The 16,957-nt window shown below is 37.1% G+C and overlaps 1 protein-coding gene across 1 annotated transcript; it reads right to left on the bottom strand.

Annotated features, from left to right (window-relative positions):
* Positions 1 to 751: 751 nt before the first annotated feature.
* Positions 752 to 16,867, bottom strand: LOC149173567 (uncharacterized). Its single transcript, XM_089426737.1, has 5 exons — positions 16,223 to 16,867; positions 15,768 to 16,135; positions 14,182 to 15,558; positions 11,514 to 13,803; positions 752 to 1,030 (listed from the first exon to the last, which is right to left on the bottom strand). The coding sequence occupies exons 1-5, from the start codon at positions 16,865 to 16,867 to the stop codon at positions 752 to 754; spliced, it is 4,959 nt and encodes a 1,652-aa protein (XP_089282863.1).
* Positions 16,868 to 16,957: the final 90 nt, after the last annotated feature.

The following is a 16,957-nucleotide window of genomic DNA, read 5'->3' as shown; positions in this document are numbered from 1 at the left end:
GCATAGAAATTGAAGACAAAACCTCAGCACACAATGGACTTGGTGTATTTACATAAACTGTGTGCTTCAAATCATTGTCACTTAACGTTTCTGGGCAAGAAACTGAAGAATTCAAAAATGAATTTGATGACAAACATGAACCAGAATGAATAGTCGCACCCTCCATTTTGTCATCAAAGATTGGTTCGGCAGCATTTGATATGACTCAACAAGTTTAATCCTCCTTTCCATGTTACTCATGGATCTGTGCATATATTCCTCAATCCGTATACACCAAGATTATAATCTATCCATACGTTTGCAGACATAATCAAACATATTTTCTTCCTTGGGTTTCTTCGTCATGCCCTCATCTACCTGATTATTTTTCAATTCTTCAAGTCTGCATTGCTCCTGTTCTTTCTACCAAATATGTTGTTTGTAGTTTCTCTAGAAGGTGGTGTACTTGCATGGTAGTCTTGAAATTATTCTTTTCTTTATTTCAATATTTTTTTTCCAACTTCATCCAGATGAGAATGTGGGCTGGACTTAGAATGTGAAATTCTCTCCTGGTGCATTAATGGGTCAAGTGAAACATTTTGTCTTGGCACCTTTCCAGCAGATAAATTCTCTACCATGGAAGCTGCCATATCTACCATTGATGGTGGATAACTGGATATAGAAGAGGCTGGGTTGGAAGACTCCAATTTGGGCCTGCTCATATCTCTCTCAAAATTGCGACAATTAAAAGATAAGCCATGTTGTCTTTGACTCAATCCTTCCCCTTTGAAGGTTCTCTATCAAAGCCTTCAAACTTTGCTTGTTTCACAATATCCTTATAGTGAGCAGCATTGACTTCTCCCTTAACATCAACTTGTTCATTCTTGGCAACTTGTGCACCATCTCCATAGAAGTTCTTAGCAGTTACTTTCAATGATACTTTGTGCTCTTTATTACCTTGAGCAGAAGTTTGAGACAACAAAGAATCCTTATCATACATTTCTTTTCTTTTGTCCTTGCACGATGCTCTTAAACACTCTTTGTTTTGTCCCTTTGTAGTTTTTTTTAGATATATTAATGTTACTTTTTAGATTTTGGGAGACACAGTCCTTTCCATAAGCCTTATTTGTACCAGCCTCTTTATGAATGACTACTTGCCCAAGGTCCTCTCCCGTAGTTCCCTTTGCTCCATCATTCAAAACATTCTTTTCGTTATGAGCATTGGAGATATTTGATAAACTTTCTTTTGTCACTTGATTGGACTCATTTGTCTTTTTGCATCAGAGACAAAATATTTGTCACCAATCTCCGATACTGCTCCTTTAACTTGGTCTTGCCCTTCCTTTTTGTAAATTCCTTCTCACAGTGTAGCATAAGACCCTTTTATTCTTAGGGAATTTCCTTGTATTTCCATAAATATCTGCTTCCTTCTATCCAACTTTCAATAAAAAGCATCACCATCATTTACTAAACTGTTGGATTCCTCTGTTCTTAAACTTGTTCCCTTTGTAATATTTTTTCCTATATTAGAAGCACTTATTGTTTGTCTATTATCTTCAAATGACCCTTTAAACAGAGGTTTTGATGAAATATTTGACAAAATAGAATCTGAATCTTTAGCCATTCTACTATTTTCTCAGCATCATTCTTCACTTCTTGGCTGTATCACCTTGAGAAATTTCACTGTGTGTATATTTCCTTGGCTTTTGCACTTGATTGTCATTCCTAAACTCAGAAGAACAGCTATTTAGTATAGGCTCTTCCTTTAGCTGTGTTTTCTATGTCTTGATTGTATTGTCATTTTTATATGGTTCATTCTTTTGCGCCGACAATTCCAAAACACTTTTTAGAAGAGGTGAAAGAATAGAATCACCAGGTATTTGATATGATGTCATAATCTGAATTATAGATAAAGGACTCAAATCAGGTAGGCTCTCTGCTTCAGTCAAATCCATCTGACTTTTATTGGGGCCACTTCCAAGTGATGGAGAAGTAGAAGGCTGAAGCCCTAAGTCAGTGTAAATTGCAGTATTTTGTGGTTGGAAACAGAGTCAAAATTCACTTTAAAACGCAATTTCCATTTCCTCTTTTCTTTGCCAGTCAAATTACTAAGTATTGGCCCTTGTTTCATGGAAAGTGCTTCATCAACCTTCACATCATTCGCAGTCTAACTTCTATTTGCAAAATCAACTACTCTCACTTCTCTGGTTCCTGTTTCGGATGAACTTCGCTTTGCAATTGAACATAACTTTGAAGGTGGATCAACATTTACTGGTCTAGAAGTCGTCATCATAGACTCATTGTTTGTGGGATTTTGCAAGTTGTAGTTCTGCATTGCTCATCAGATTCTTCCATGTATAGCCCACCCATTATGTCTGGCAACTTTTCAACAATCTCGGTCATTTTTGTTGTATATGAAATTTCACGTCCTGATTCATTCTTCTTGTTCTCTTTGGCCTAAGAACTCACATAATATCCATGACATTTTAAATAAGGTGGTACTATGGGGTTGTAGTGAAAAAAAAAACTATGAAGAGCCAATAATTAGATATGAGAATGTACTGTAACTTACTCTAGAGACACAGCTCATAGACTTTTGTTTTGTTTTTATTTTTAAAACTATTACGAGATTGCTTTCTTTGTGGTATAAGTGTCCATGCTACTTGTCACCCCTCACAATACTATCTACATACAAGTATGGGGAAATCAGATCTTCGAAGGCACAATTCAAATAGGAAACCAAACTCTACAGACTCCAATATAGACATAGGTTCATTTCTCCATGATAGTTTGAATTGAGAGTCGAGACGCATCCCAAATGGAGACTCAGAAACTGAAACAGATGAGGCAGGAGTTACATTACAAATATGGATGACTTCTGCATTTAGTTTATAAGAACTTGTTAATTAAAAATAAAAAAATCAGTATAATAATAATAATAATAAAACATACATTAATAGAGCTTATATTGTCATGCGTAAAGTCAATTTTGATTCAATCTCTAGGCTTGGATGGTAAGCTTGAACTCATTAGGTAATACATTGCATATTTGTGTCAGTTTTCCAAAGTAAACTTGCTAGTTTTCTTCACAGTTATATTGGTTCTAAAAACTTAATAGGAGAAATGTTTTGTACTGGAATGTTTAGATCATAATTTTTGGTCCCTATATTTATAGCTCATTATTATGTTTACTAATTTTTTTTTTGCACAGTCAATTCTGTCAGACATTTTCTTGTTTTGTTGGTTCATATTCAGGCTTAGTTCTTTTTTTTGGTATCTTTCATAGTAGCTATTGTATAGATTACATGCCTATCTTGTTTTTCTCTGCATCTTCCGCAGCTGGTGTAGTGTAACAAATACCCAACCTGGAGATTCACCATGCTTTAACTAAAAACTAAAAATATGTTGACAAGAAAACAGAAATAAGAACTTTTATAAATGACCAAATATTGTCAAACTATCAAAGTAACCAAACGACTAACAACATTGGCAACTATCAATTGAGCTAGCAAAGGCAAAAGCCAAAGCCCCATTTTGAGAATATTAACTTGTTAGATATAATAAATTTGATATCTCTCTACCTCACGGAAGGTGGGGCCTTTCTATTGTGAAGAAACAATCACAACATATACGAAAAATGCAGTTGTATACACATTTCCAGAAAGAAATAATCAATGTGGTTTGAAAATGCAAAATGTGAAGTAATATTTTTATGAACGTTCATTTTATTTAAATTACATTTGACTTATTCGATAGGTTTCATTGATGTGGGAGAATAATTAATTATCTAAAACTAAACAACTTCCCATTTTGTATATTCAATACATCTGTTTCCATCTTGTATTTTCAATACATTTATTTCATATAGAATTCATTAAGTGGAGAAAGACCATTAATTATATATATATATATATATATATATATATATTAAAAGGTATAATCTTATCATGAATATTTGATAAATGAATTTATGAGGATTTTAAGCCATATCTTTTTTTGGATGGCATTTTGAAGTTTTATGAATTATGAAATAGGATGCGGATTAGTAATTATATTGAAAAGCCTTATAGAATTTATAATTTGTTTTTGTATTAAATTCATGCATTTTGATATTAATGACAAGTCACACTTGATGAAGGATTTATATATAAAAAGATATAAATCTTTTGAATGGCATTCATCGCCCTAGCCTTTTGGCATCATGTTATTACATTAGTTGCTTATTAGTCTAATCCATATAATTTTTTTTTCACAATATTGAATAAAGAGTTATTCCTTTTTAAATCAAGGTTGAGTGCTAGATGGTGTTTGTTAACCCTAACCAAGCATGTTGTATATATATATATATATATTTGCATATCTTGTTACCAAATGCACTTATATAAGTGACTATCAACTAACATCTTCTTATTACTAAGCTTGCAATTGTAGGATTATTTGATAGAGCTTAATGCTTTTATTGAAGGAAGTCATGGTTTGTACTTACATTCTCCTTGACACTTCCCTCACGACATTGTTGATCACCTCTGGCGAGTGCTTAGGTGTCTTAAGGAAAGTTGTTCTTATGTGCACTTACCTAGTGTCGTTGTCCTGGAAATCACATAACCATGGGGGTCTGTTACTATGCTTTATTATTGATATCCCATGTTAGATAATGCACATTATGTCCTTGGTTGAAATCATCATTTCTTGTTTGGAGGCTTGCATCTAGCACATTTATGATGAGAGATATCCATCAACTAAGAGTTTCCTTAAATATTGTTGGTTAATTATTTCTCCTTGACATAGTGAATTAGTTGTTGAGCATGTTTGCATGTGTTCATAGGGTTTCACTGAGATTATTGTTTCATGATTTAATTGATGAACCTTGAAGTAGTACACCCACCCTTTGTTGCATAGTTGATGTTCCTTTTGGTGGATGTCTTGATGACATGGAAAAGTGGTTGTGGTTTGTTAGAAGAATGCCAATGGATATTTATAGTTTGGCTATGATGTGGCATGTTGTGAGTAGTTATTTTCTTGATAGAGGAAATCACTCCCCTTATTTGGCATCTTCTCATGCATTTGGAGGCTTTCAGACCTTGCTTGGGCGGTCTTTTACATTGACACCCATGGTCTTGGTCACTTGGTATGTTATTTTCATATTGTACCATATAATTTCTCTTTGTTTGGGAAGCTTCTATATTACTATAGTGGAGAGTGTCCTGGCCTCATTACGCAAGCTTTTAGGTGAAATATTTATCAAATCCCTTGGAGGAGAGGTGTTGGTACATGTGCACTTGACCACTTTGGCACATTGAATGAAGACACCCCACTTCTTTGAGGAGGTTATAACAACTTTATGGACAATAATGGCACATGTTTCTATGGGATTACTATTTATTGCCAATTTGGTTGAAGCCGGAAGATAATTCCCTAACATATTTATACTCTTTCCATTTGGAGGAGTTACATTGTTTGTCTACAAGACTCTAATTACCTTGGCATATTCTTTGAAGTCACTCCACTTGTAATATGGTTATGACCATTATTTTCAAAATGTTTTTTTTGTATGGATTACTCTTGAAGGGTGAGTTGCTCCCTTCTTGGAGAAACAACCTTAACATATTCTATTTTGGCCATGTATTTCGTATCTCTAGGTGGCTAACTACCTTGTCTAAGAGACTGCTCCCATTTTGGCTTGAGTATTTATAGATGAAGTTATCTAGCTACATGGGTTACCCACAAAGATCATTTTGATAGGGACTCTCGCATTACATATACATTTTGGACAAGTTTGCAGTTAGTGTTGGGGACTTATTTAAACCTTAGCACTGCATATCGTCTATAAATAGATGGAAGGACTGAAAGAGTAATTCGTTAAGTGGAATTTGCATATGTCGCAATTACGCCTCACTTTTTGAGCGTCTGTGATGCCCATTTTTTACTTAGACAACTACCTATGCTAAGGTTCTATTTGCAGTTCCATGTTATTTATTTATGAATGTTATGTAATATTGATGCATTTAGTTGGACACGTGAAACTACTTATATGAATCATTAGATGGATTTGATATTGATGATGGAAATGTTTGATGTATGACCTAATGTATGACTTACTTGGTGATGAATTATCTAGTGCATGACTTATCAGAATTATTGTTGTTTCATGTATGGCTCAAGTGGATATGATTTATTTAATGAATGACTTAGTGAAATTATGATTTATTTCCAGTATGAACTGCAAGATTAACATGTGGGTACTAGACTTAATAACATGATGTTTAAGATCACTTATATATATATATATATATATATACATATTGTTGTTATATAAATGCATGAATAAGAGCTAACTCGTAGATTGGAAAGAACTGTATGATAGCCAAGATCTACTCTTCCATTGGGGGAAGGTTGAGACATCTCATGAGGAAAGGTATAATGTACATTGTTCTATTACATTTTGTATCTACTAGGTATGCACTCTTATGACATGGGTAAAATATGAATGATAGGTGACAAGGCTACCTGACTAGATTATTCGATGACAAGTATCCAACCAGTGTTGTACTGTGGTCCATATTAGGGAGTTGACCCTAGTTGTGAGGAGGGGTGGTAGTATTTCTCGCCGTGTAACCTTCAAACCTGGAATTGTGGGAGGGAAGTATTGGACACACTCCCCTAGACGTGTGATGAAGATTGCTAGTTGCCTGCTGGGGAAGTTAGGTCAATATAGTCGATGCTTCCGCCATATTGGTTTTATCAGTGGTTAGATTGGTATAGCTGATGCCACCATATATATCAGCGCAGGATGGATAGGGTGGGAATGGAAGTAGGTAAGGAAGGATAGCAGGATATAGATCAGTTGGAAAATCTTGATGAGACGTGATGTCATTGTCTGACTTATTAAATTTTACTACTATAACTCTCTCTCATTTTGTTATGCCTTATTGCCAAACTGCTTCGAACTCCTTGTATCTTTTACACTCTCACTTTGGGATGAATTTTTCTAAAGGAGGAGTGTATGTAATGCCCTACTTAATTTTATCATGCAAATTTCACTAAGTGTTTAAATTACCTTAAAATATTGACTTATAATTATCAAGAAATATTGGTACATACCTACATTGGTGAAACTGTAAATTTAGTACTAATATAAATTTAGTTATTATTCCCAATTTATCTCCCCAAATTTTTAAAATTTTGAGAAGACATAGTCCTCTCCAATTAATTACCAAATTATATGTATTCATACCTCATCCCCAAAATGCCCTCTCATATTTACTTAGGAGAAGACATGGTCCTCTCCAATTAATTAACCAATTTTATATTCATATCACATCCCCAAAATGTCCTCTCATATTTACTTGAGAAAACACATGGTTCTCTCCAATTAATTACCCAATTTTATATTCATATCACATCCCCAAAATGTCCTCTCATATTTACTTGGGAGAAGACATGGTCCTCTCCAATTAATTACCAATTTATATATTCATCTCTCATCCCCAAAATATTTACTTGGGAGAAGACATGGTCCTCTCCAATTAATTACCCAATTTTATATGCATATCACATCCTCAAATGTCATCTCATGTTTACTTGGAAAAAAAGAAGTCACATGCAAGGATGAGGGAGTAGTTATGAGATTAATGAGAGGTGGTTGAGGTGGAGAGGAGAAGGGGGAGCATAAAAGGGGAAGGATGAGGGAAGGAGGGGGGATCCTTGGCTTGATTTTGGTATTGGTTTGGTTGTGGTTTTGGAGGATTTGTTTTGAGAGTAAGATGGGGGAGAAAGAAAAGAGAGAAGGAGAGTATTGTTTATCTTGGACACACTACATTTGGTTGGACTTGGGCTTGGAGGGCTAGGGAACCTGTGGAGGTTTCCTAGGCTAGGAAATACTTCCTAGTTGGCTGGGAGGTAAATCGAGTCGATAGTCAAGAGGAGCATCCCATCAGGATCAGGAGCTCAGGGGCATCTCAACCAAGCTATCAGGATGGGTATTCTTCTACTTATAGATTACTCATGTAAGTGATTGAAATGAAATGCTCACTATTTAATTGTAGGAAATAGATTTTAATGTTAAGTTATCATTGACTAAATGTTTAGTTAGAAACAAATTATTTCTCGTTTTATTGCATTTCGAAATTGAGAATTTTAGTTCCGTAGAGGACCCTAGGATTGGAGTCTTACAGAAGTGGTCCATCACCTCTTGGTTTTCATTTATGTTGATTTGCATGGTTATCAATGAAACAAATGTGGTGATAAAAAAAAATGAAACCCCTAGGGGAAATTTAATTTGTAATTGTTATGAAGTAGTATCTAAAAAATGAGATTTAAGGTTAAAATCCTTGTTCGTGAAGTCGACAAAAAAAATGAATCAATTATTATAAATTTATTAAAAAGTAGGTCAAACGTTCTTGAAAAAGGAAACAAAATAAAAGGGAGGAAGGAATCCTTCTAGAGTTATAAGACAAAAAAAAATATAATAACACACTAAAAAATTCTAAAATTAAAATAATCATAAAATTTAAAATTATTATTATTAATGATAAAAATAATAATATATAAGTTAAACAGAAATATATATATATATATATATTCTTAATCATGAAAATTCACCCCACTCTATGTGGAGTTTTTAATCTCTAAATAGGTTTTCTTACAATATCATGCACCAATACCATAGGTTATCAATCGATACTAGTGCCCAAAAACCATAACTCATTTCATGATATTTTTTAAATTAATGAATTTAATTAAAATGGAAAAAGAGAGACATAATTAATTTGGAAATATATCTTAATTTTTTATTTGTATATACTAATAAGAATATTCCATGGAAATTAAATACCTACCATCCACTTAACAATTATTGATAATTAAATTAAAATATTAAAACATCTATCCCTAACCATTATTCATAATTAAATTAAAATATTAAAATCTCTATCATAAAATACATGATTATAATGATAATTTTATTTTTTTATTTGTTTTTCAATATTTTTTTTAAGAATTATAAAATTTGAAATTTATAAAATTTAATAAAATGTTCTACTGATTGTTCATGTGTGTGCATCTCATTTTCTAATAGATTTTCATCCATAATTGTTAGATGTTTTTGATGTATTTACATTGATTATAAAGGTATTACATATATGAGATTCATTCTAGGTCTAATGCATGTTACTTATTAAAATTTTGATTTACTTTTGAATCCAATAAATCTTAATATTACCTTAATTTATGATTATTTTTTATTATATATTATTTAATTTAAATTTTTATTATGGTATATTATGATGAATGAATTTATATGAGATGATGATTGATTTTTTATTTATTTCCATCTCATTTACTAATGGAATTTACATTGATTATGAAGTTATTACATATATGAGATTAGGGCTATGACTACTAGAGTTTGTTGGAAATGATAGCATGTTTCATATAACATTATTGTGATTATGTGTTTAATGATTGATGTATATGGTTTTTCTTTTTGGTATGATAACCCATGGGAGGATTTGCACATGTATATCTGTGAAGAGGGGATTTTACCATGAGGAGTGTCTTAACAATAAACCATTCACCATCAATTCAAATCTTGATGGGAAATAGATGCACGTTGTTAATGGTCTACTTACACATGATTATAGTTTTATAGGTGGCTCATTTTAATTTGATGGTGAACACGTTTTTATTTATTTATTATGTTGATTGTAGATCCATCTTAAACCCCAATATATAAGTAGAGATCAAATTTCTTAAAGTGAATTTTTTTATCATTTAGTTTCATGCCATATATTATTTCCTTCATATTAAATGATAAAAAAATTACACTTTAAGAAATTAATCAAGATTTGAAATGAATCTACATATATATAAATTAAAATCTAATATTATTATTATTATGTGGTAAAATTTATAATATTTTCTATTTTTAATTCAAATTCAATATAAATTTACTTGATATCCAACTTATATATTTTTATTTTGAAACAAACTTAAATTTTATTTAGATTTTATATTTGTTAATCCAACATTATCTAATATTTTATATATATATATATTTGTTAATCCAACATTATCTAATATTTTATATATATATTTGTTAATCCAACATTATCTAATATTTTTTATATATATTTGTTAATCCAACATTATCTAATGTCAGCCAACGACCAAAGCACATATTATTAGTTTGTTAGCAAATATAAAAGCAAGTTAGTTAGTTTTTTTTTTTACTTTAACGGTTATGTTTTTTATTGAATGGCGGCAAAACAGCTACCGCGTGCTAGTTACATTGAAAAGGATCCTCAAAATTCTTGACCCTCAGAATTCTTGTTACCTGGTGAATCCATGGACCTGCTTTGTTTCTTAAACATCTTTTAGGGAAAAAACGCCGAGTCTCTGCCTGAAAGTTCTGGACATCAATAAAGGAGCGATTTTCCACACAATCAATGGTTGTTACCTGTTGCCCCTGGGAGATTGCAGAAATTTGAGATGCTGACCTCTAACTCGGCTGCCAGTGAGACAGTTCGGAACTGAGTTTCTTCAATCTGGCAAATGAAATGTCGATTTCCCTCTCTAATCATCAATCACATGTATTCCTCAGGACATTTTTGAAGAATTGTAATGCAATTTCCTTGGGCAAACAACTTGCTGTCTCTGACTATTTAATCCGATGCTTTATGAGTCTCGATGTTTAGATCAGCTTGCTCTAATACTTGAATCAAAATTCCCTTTGCAGAAGACCGGACGGTGGAGCCGATGGAGATGGAACAAACAGTCACAAGATCCTCTTTCTGGAGTTAATCTAAGTTCTGGAAAGGAATGCGTTGCTAACAGACTCAACAAGCTTGAGAGTTGACAGGCAGAGGAAGGATCCGAATTTTGCTGCCATTCTTGGCTTTCTTCCGACAAGTGGATGGGGAACCAGAAAAGACTCTTTTAGTTCTTCCAGAAGCTCACCTGTACCGTGCATTCAACCAAACAGACACACAACGTCCAAGACAGAGCAGGATTCTGCTGGAAACAGAGCATAAGAGTCTGCTAGAAACATAGATTCCAAAGTAACAAACTTATCATGAATTCCTGCCCTTGGAGCTTGGTATAGTTGAAACCTGGAAGCTAGAACAGCAAAACCTGAAGGGAATCCAAGATTGTTGTCTCTAAACATCAAATATCAATTTCCTAGGAAAGCCTATTGAGGGATGAAACGGAGAGAATCAACCGAGATGACTGAAAGGGTTCTTTGGTTTTGGGCTGAGCCTAGAATCTGGAATCAGTCTTGGATTGTCGGATTACAAAATTGATTGAACAGGGAGCCCTTATTTCAGATAGGAAAGGAGGATCGAGCTGGAGATTTAAGGAATGGAGCAAGAAGATTCTGTTGAGTTAATTACCAGGGATCTTCGGGAACAGAGGACACCAAGGTTGGCCTCAGTATCAGCTTGGGAGTTGAGGTTCCTTAAGATATGAAAGAAGGATATTTTGTTAAATTTGGGCAGCAGAAGTCTGATTTTCCTGATGATGGAGGCTAACTGAACCTGGTGAGAGTTCTTAGGACGAAGCATGGCCTGGATGATGAGTCTTGAGTCCCCGAAGACTGAGAGAGAAAGGATATTTCTTTTGATCGCCTGTGTCAGCCCTTGCCACAATGCCAGAGCCTCCGCTCTATTGTTAGTTTCAGTTCCTAGACCCCAATGGAATCTCAGTTCCGGAAAGCCTCCAGGGCTCAATAGAACTCCCCCGCTGCCAGCAACCCCAGGGTTTCCTTTAGAAGCCCCATCGAAGAATAAACAGTGATCTTCCAAGGCCGATCTCCACTTGATAAACTCTTGTTCTTCCAGCCTAATCTCCCAACTGGAATGAACGGGAACAGATTGAGGGGGCCTTTCCTTCAACTTTGGAACTAATTCTTTGAACCAATTCTCTTCTTCTATGAGCAGTCTCGTTTCGTTCCTTGATGAAGTGTTGGCTTCCAGTGCCTCGCCCAACAATGCTTTTATTTTAGAGATAACTCTTATTGTAGTGCAACTTTCTTCTCGAAAAATTCTGTTGTTTCTTTCCAACCATAATTTCCAGCAAATAAACTTAGGGATCCACATCCAGCTGGTTTTAAGGAGACTTTTATTTTTAAGGCAGAAGGGAGATAAGCTGGCCCAAGTTCTGAACAGGGCAGGGATGTTGTCTGGAAGAGCAAGGAAGGGCTCTAACAGCAGCACTCCCCTCCAGACTTCTTGAGCAAAGGGGCATAGCAGCAACAGGTGATTGGTAGTTTCTTCATCAGACCTACAAAGGGGACATCTGGAAGGTCCTTCCATTCCTCTTCTTCTCAAGTTATCTCTGGTGAGGATGCTTTGGTGTGCCACGGTCCAACAGAAGAAGTCTATTTTTGGGAGAGCTGGAAAGTCCCATATAAATTTCCATTGGGCCGGATTTGGAGGAACATGAGGAACAGCCGTAATTCTTTTATAACCTTCAGAAACAGTATATTGGCCAGAGATGAACCCCCAGCCTCTTTTGTCTTTGGCAGTGGCCTTTGAAGGAGATTTTCCTTGGAGCATATCTAGAAGTAAAGAGGCTTCCCCCTGCAGCATTATGGGGACCTCCCCCAGATTCCACCCATCCCAGGTTCTATCAGGAGCTTCTTTCCAGTTCGAAATGTCCCACAATGTGTGCAGATTGCGAGACTGAAGCCAATCTTTGATGTTTGCAAGACCATTCACATGCTTCATTGGCTGGTCACCCAAGATCGGATCATCCCAGATATTGATTTTCCTTCCATTACCAGGGATCCAATATAGGTGTTGGCTGAATTGCTCCCTAGCAGCATTGCAAAGATTAAATATTGGTGAACCTTTTAGAGTTCTTGGAGGTTTATCCAGGCATCTCAAACACTGCCCATTGAAGTATTTCTTCCAAATGACTCTTTTACTCCAGCTAGTATTTCCAGAGACTAAATTCCAAAGGATCTTGGATCCCAAAGCAAGGTTTTGAGCCGCCAAATTGCGCAGCTGGAGGCCTCCTTCCTGAAAGGGACTCTTGAGGATTTCCCAGCTCACTAAATGGATTCTTCTATCATTGTTGTTCCCACCTTCCCACAGAAATCTTCTCAACAGGCTATCTAACTTACTAAGAAAGGTTTTTGGGGCAAGGAGGATTGAGTTTTGGAATAGAGGCATGCTTATTAGGACCGATTTCATGAGGATGACTTTCCCTGCATTGTTCAGCCATGAGGCACCCCAGGCTTGGATTCTATTCTTTATTTTGTCAAGCAGAGGCAGCCAGTGAGCAACTTTAGGCTTTGTTTTGAAGATTGGGATCCCGAGATATTTAAATGACTCCCAATTTCGGATTCCTTCCATTTCTAAAAGTCTTGCTATGTCAGACAGTTCTTTAGTCGAGCAATTCCAGCCATAGATAGAGCATTTTCTATAATTGATTTTGCTGCCCGAGATCAGCCTGTAAATGTCCAGTTCCCTCTTGAAATGTCTGGCAGAGATCAAGCTGGCTCCTCCAAGCAGCAGAGTGTCGTCAGCAAATTGGGCATGATTAATGTCTTTCACCTTGTGAGTAGTTCTGAGGCCAGGCAGTGTTTGAATTTGCTGATTATGATCTAGTTGGAAACTTAACACCGAGGCTTGGACAACATATAGGAGCGGAGACAACGGGCATCCCTGTCTCAGGCCCCTAGAAGCTTGGAAGAAATCAGTAGAACGGCCATTAACCAAAGGCGCAATCCAAGGCGAGGCAATACAGGCTTTCACCCAGTTGATGAAGTTTGTTGAAAAGCCTAGCTTCTTCATCACGGCAAACAGAAATTCATGTCTCACCCTGTCAAATGCGTTAGCCAAGTCGAGCTTAATCACCATGCCTTTCTCCTTTCTTTGGCAACTAGAGTGGACTGCTTCTTGGACCAGCACAATGTTATCCAAAATCTTTCTGCCTTTTATGAAACCGCCTTGATTTTCAGGGATGATGTCTGGCAAGATGTTTTTCAGCCTGTTGGCTATTATTTTGGAGACCAACTTATAGCTGGAATTGCACAAAGATATTGGCCTAAATCTACTAAAGTCAGAGGCGCCTTTCTCTTTTGGGATCAGAGCTAGGAAGGCTGAGTTGATGCCACCACCTATCTTTACACAATTCTGGGATTTTCTGACCATCCTCAGTAGATCTTTTTTTATTATTGACCAGCAAGTCAAAAAGAACCTGACAGAGAACCCATCTGGCCCTGGGGCTTTATCAGGCTCCATGTTGTTCAGTGCCTCCTCAAGCTCTTCCATACTAATCGGAGCTGTCAGCATATCATTGTCCGAGTCCTTGACACAATTGGGTATTAAATTGATCGGATAAGAGTGGGGATCAATAGCTGGTTCTTCAGGAGCCGAATACAGATCTTGGAAGAAGGAGTATGCAGCTCTCTTGATGCCTTCGAAATCCTTAATCACTGTATTTTGGTGTTGAATCTCTGAGACTGATTTGAAGTTCTTTCGGGCTTCCGCTTGCTTATGAAAGAAGCTGGTGTTCTTATCGCCGGATTTCAGCCAGAGAATCCTAGACTTCTGCCGCCAAAATTCTTCCTCCTCCCTGCTAGATCTATGAACCTCTTTTTGGAGCTCGACTTCTTTTAGTAGCATACTTGGAGAAACAGGGTTATGCTCCATTTCTAGTTGATGAGCAGCAAGCCTATTTATATTTTCTTTTCTTTTGGATGTTGGGGTTTGCAGTCTTTTAGCCCAGTCTTTAAGATTTCTTTTTAGAACCCTGATTTTCTCTTCCCACACAAAGAAAGGAGAACCATGGACGGGCCTATTCCAAGAGTCGGAGACCACATCTTGAAAGCCTTCTTGCTGGATCCACAGAGGGCTGAACCGAAAAGGGATGGGGCCAAGATTGCAATCAAGGGAAAGCTCGAGAAGAATGGGCTTATGATCAGAGGTGAGATTTGGGAGAATTTTAGAGGATGCCATAAGACCGCTGGTTAGGAAAGAAGAGTGGACAAGAAATCTGTCTAGACGGGCAGCAATATGGTTGGGGGCTGTTCTTTTGTTGGACCAAGTGAATTTTCCTGAAGAAGGTTTAATATCCTCCAGGTCCCAGCCCAGCATTATGTCTTCAACCCATTCTCTGGCAGGATCCCTGACAATGGAACCTCCCTTTTTCTCATTAATATCAAGGGTGACATTAAGGTCACCTGCAATTATGATATTCTCGGGGTTTTGCTCTAAAAGAAATGAATGAAGCGAGTTCCAGCAGATTTTTTTCTCACTTGGCAAAACAGGAGCATACACATTAAACATACTTACTTGCTGACCAGAATCCTTGTGGAGTAGCTGAGTGAAGAGCCAGTGAGCGCTGCTTTTTTCTTGAATAAAGTCATATATAGTGCTGTTCCAGAAGGTGGCTATTCCACCAGAGGCACCTCTTGCACTAACCGCTTTTCCATGACCTTTGTTCCAAAAAACTTTACTAGAATGGAGGAGAGAAAGATCCTCCAACTTTGTCTCCTGGATGAGGAGGATTTCAGGCGAGTATATTCTCACTAAATCTTTCAGGGCTTCCTCTTTCGACCTGCTGCCTAAACCTCTGCAGTTCCAGGAGACGTATTTCATTATTTACTTTTGTGGGGAGAGGAGGCTCCCATTGGAGCCTTGTTGCTTTTGCGCCCAGATCTGGTATTCATCATTGATTTGAGAGTTTTTTGGGATCCCTGGAGGACATCTTTGTAAGTTTCTTCCTCTCTCTGTTTCTTCTTTGATTTCCGCCCTCTAGTCGTCTTGATTGGAGTGGCTAACGAATTGTCAGATTCAGAATCTCTCTCTTCTGAATCGCCTTCAGAGTCTGAGGCTAGACTAATGTGTTCTTCATTGCCTTCATTTCCTCTCTGACATTCCTCGGGTGAGGGGACTGTTGATTCTGCTTCATTTGTTTTTCCTTTTTTCTCCATATTTCCGGTTTCTTCTTGGTTCTCCTTATCATCCATCTTTTCTCCAGAGGGAGATCCGTCTTTAGAAGCAGCAGCGGCTTTTGGATTGGTGTGAGGCTTTCCCGATGGGGCGGTAGTTTTCTGTCCGGGAGGCTTTGGAATAGCCTTTCCCTTTCTGATTTCTTTCCATCCTTCTTCTTCAACTGTGTTCCCTGTTGGGGCTTTTGGGCAGTTTCTCTGGAAGTGTCCATGCTCATGACAGGTTCGACATTTGAAAGGCAGCTGCTCGTAGTCCAATTTCTGGTAGTGCTGCCATTCTCCAACTTTGAGTTTAATCGCTTCTGGAAGCCCGGCTTCCAGATCGACTTCTACGCAGATTCTAGCACAAGTATATTGGCCCTTGTGATCAGCTTTGTCAATGAATCGACCCAGCCCATTACCAATCTTCTGCAGAGATTGATAGCTCCAACAGTGAAGAGGGAGATTGGGTAAACGAACCCAGACCGGCGCCTCCTTGGGGACATCAACGGATGGATCAAAATCAGGACTCCATTTATTGAGATACAGTCCCTGATTTCCCATAAAGTACGGCCCGTTTCTGAAAACCAGGTCGCGATCTTCCTTGGTGGTAAATTCAAAGATGAAATAGCCTCGCCCTACAGCATAACAAATCACATTATTTTCCAGCTGCGGTCTCCAGTTTCGTTGTATCCAATCGTCCGTGGTCTTAGTGGACGGCCATCGGCCCATAAACTGCCCTACCAGGCCTCTGTCAGACAACGCAAGAGCGATTTTAATCGATTGCTCCTCTGGGAGTGCTATCTCTGGTATTTCGTCGAGCTTTTTAATGAATTTCGGCACTTCAACGTGCTGATGCTTCTTCCCTTTCTGCGATAACAGTCTTCTGAAGGCATCTGCAGAGGATAATGGAGGGGTGGGAGCGGACTCCCCACCCCCGGGACCGCTCATGGCAGCGTCCAAGAGCTTGGCGGCGGCAAACCTACAGTCGGCTTCAGAACAGCAGCGCGCGCGCGATTTTTTTCACCAAAAGCAAGTTAG

The sequence above is a fragment of the Pinus tabuliformis genome, chromosome 4_2 (assembly GCF_031772625.1).
Source record: "Pinus tabuliformis cultivar Carrire ecotype Pingquan chromosome 4_2, CPIR1, whole genome shotgun sequence".
Classification (NCBI taxonomy): domain Eukaryota; kingdom Viridiplantae; phylum Streptophyta; class Pinopsida; order Pinales; family Pinaceae; genus Pinus; species Pinus tabuliformis.
This window is presented reverse-complemented; position numbering and strand designations above follow the sequence as displayed.